General features: G+C 46.5%; 1 protein-coding gene across 1 annotated transcript in view; it reads right to left on the bottom strand.

Moving 5' to 3' along the window:
- Positions 1–705: 705 nt before the first annotated feature.
- Positions 706–2271, bottom strand: part of LOC105451837 — a 3420-nt gene continuing 1854 nt past the window's right edge. Inside the window, exon 4 of the mRNA XM_011692527.1 lies at positions 706–1829. Coding sequence (XP_011690829.1) covers positions 1777–1829 — 53 coding nt within the window. The 3' untranslated portion in view covers positions 706–1776. The remainder of the gene's footprint in view (positions 1830–2271) is intronic.

The raw sequence follows: 2271 nt of genomic DNA, 5'->3' as shown, positions 1-2271 counted from the left end.
TTCAGGTGAAATGACGCGAGGCGAATCACTTTTCCGCTGACGGAAAATGACGAGCGCGAGAGTCGGCGCCTCCGGTGGCCGTTCACCGACGAACGTAAAGGCGGATTCTGCTAATTGCGCCCTCGGCTTTAAATATTTTGACGTGGCCCGAAATTTGGCCCGCGCGTGTTGCCAGACGCTGTGCCGCCACGGCCAACGAGTTGCGCAAATATTTACGACCGTGTCTCTCTCCCTCGCGAATCTCCTCGGGCTCGAGTGTCTCGCCGCCCGAGTGCGTTACAGGGGGAAAGGAGAGGAGGAGAGGGGGGATCCATTTTTTCCGTATTAAAATAAAATTAAACGGAGCTCCGTGACGAGAGAAGAATGGCCCGGCATGAAAAATCACCGTCCACCTCTTCGCGAAGAAAGGATATTACGGATGTTACGCTTCTTCTTGCTGGAATCGTAAATCTTTCCGCACCGCCGTTGAGTTTCGCCGTTGAGGTTTTACGAGACACCAACTGGCTGCTTTCTCTCTCTCTCTCTCTCTCTCTCTCTCTCTCTCTCTCTCTGTCTCTCTCGTCGAGGCCGACAATTTCCTCGCTGACCGATTTCCTCCCCTCCGTACGTTATTGGACACGATATTTATTTTTGCATCGCCAAATGCGCAGAGTATAAATGCATGGGTGAATAATTGATTGGCTTTTAACCAGAGACGCGTACAACTTTGAGACATGCAACATTTATTTGATATTGTTATCTGGTTAACTTTAACATTCGTTATATATAATATAACATTACATATTATATATATATAATATATTTTATTCATGCAACCGTCACCGTGGGATATCTGTTGTATTTTACGTATATAAGTATACCATAAATGTACCATAAATAGAAGTTTTCTCCTACACCGAAAGTCTCTCGCGCTGACGACAATCTCCCGAGCGATATGGAGACCAACTTCCTACGATCGCCATCGATACCCGATAGCTGCGGTTACCCAACAAAGACTCGCGCGGTCTCATTCGTGTCAATTAGAAGCTAATTGATTTCGAGTGTAAATCTCTAATGCGCTGCACAGTAAGATTTTTCGACGGCGCGCGGGGTACGCCGTTTCGATCGCGGGTTGCGGTCGCGGCGGCGCGGCGGGCAGTGCTGCAAGCGGAGCTTGCAGGCGAAAGCAGTTGTTCCCACTAAATTTACGACGACGAGAGGGCTGACCCCCTCCTGTCTTATATACGGCTCGCACTGCTCCGCCGTTTCCTCCGCCGTTAATGAGTCCCTATCGTACGGCGCCATATGTTTCCCCGACGATACTGTTTGTTTTTTGTCCCCCCCCCCTCCCCCGCGAAGGCGGAGAAAGGGTGGAGAGGCTTTTACGCGCCGGCCGTATCCCTGCGCTCGCTGGGCTGGTTTCCGAATCCGCGTTTTGTAAAATGTAACTTAACCGCTTTTACTACATGGCGTCCGCGACCGCGACCGGGTCGCCATTAAATGTCCGATATTTTTCGGGTTTATGTTATATTCATGCGCTGACAATGGATGGGATGTACAGCCGGGAAAATTTCATCGGCGCGCGAAATACAGATAAACAAACAGATATCCGGCTGGGATATTGGCGATGATGGGAAATCGATCATTCGATTGATGCTGAGCGCGCTTATTGTTCCGGCGCGGGCAGCGAGATTACTCCGCACAAAAAAAAAAAATTTCATCGGCACGCTGTCGTCATGCACGCGAGAGACGTCCGCCGTTACGTCGCCGTCACCTCTTTACCGCATCGTCCGATTTTCAATTGGCAGCGTTCGCTTTCAGAGTATCCACAGTACGCTTTGTTCCTTTCACTGCGCAAGAGAAAAATGTTTGATTATTTTTTTTCTCAAGTAACACACACGTAGTCGTGGATATATCAGTCACTTTTTTTTACTAGGTTTCGAAATGCATTAATATTTTGCAAATGCGAGCCACGATTGGTGTACTGTCTCTAGACTAAAGATAGTATACCATCGTGGTTTGCACTTGTAAAATATTAATTACCTATAAAATATATATATGATATACACTCGACAGCAAAATTAAAGCATCACCCATTCTGATCACTAAAAATAGGCAAATTTCAAGAGAGTGTAACTTCGTCAAAAATGATCGTATCGGAATGATCAAAAAAGCATTTTAAAACTTAAAGTCTCTACTTTCGACACCCATAATTCATTAAATTACTTACTGATTCTTTACAAAGCTGCACGGATGCAAATGGAGATGCATCAAATCTAAAAATTGTTTACC

The sequence above is a fragment of the Wasmannia auropunctata genome, unplaced genomic scaffold (genome assembly GCF_000956235.1).
Source record: "Wasmannia auropunctata unplaced genomic scaffold, wasmannia.A_1.0 LD336043.1, whole genome shotgun sequence".
Taxonomy (NCBI): Eukaryota; Metazoa; Arthropoda; class Insecta; order Hymenoptera; family Formicidae; genus Wasmannia; species Wasmannia auropunctata.
This window is presented reverse-complemented; position numbering and strand designations above follow the sequence as displayed.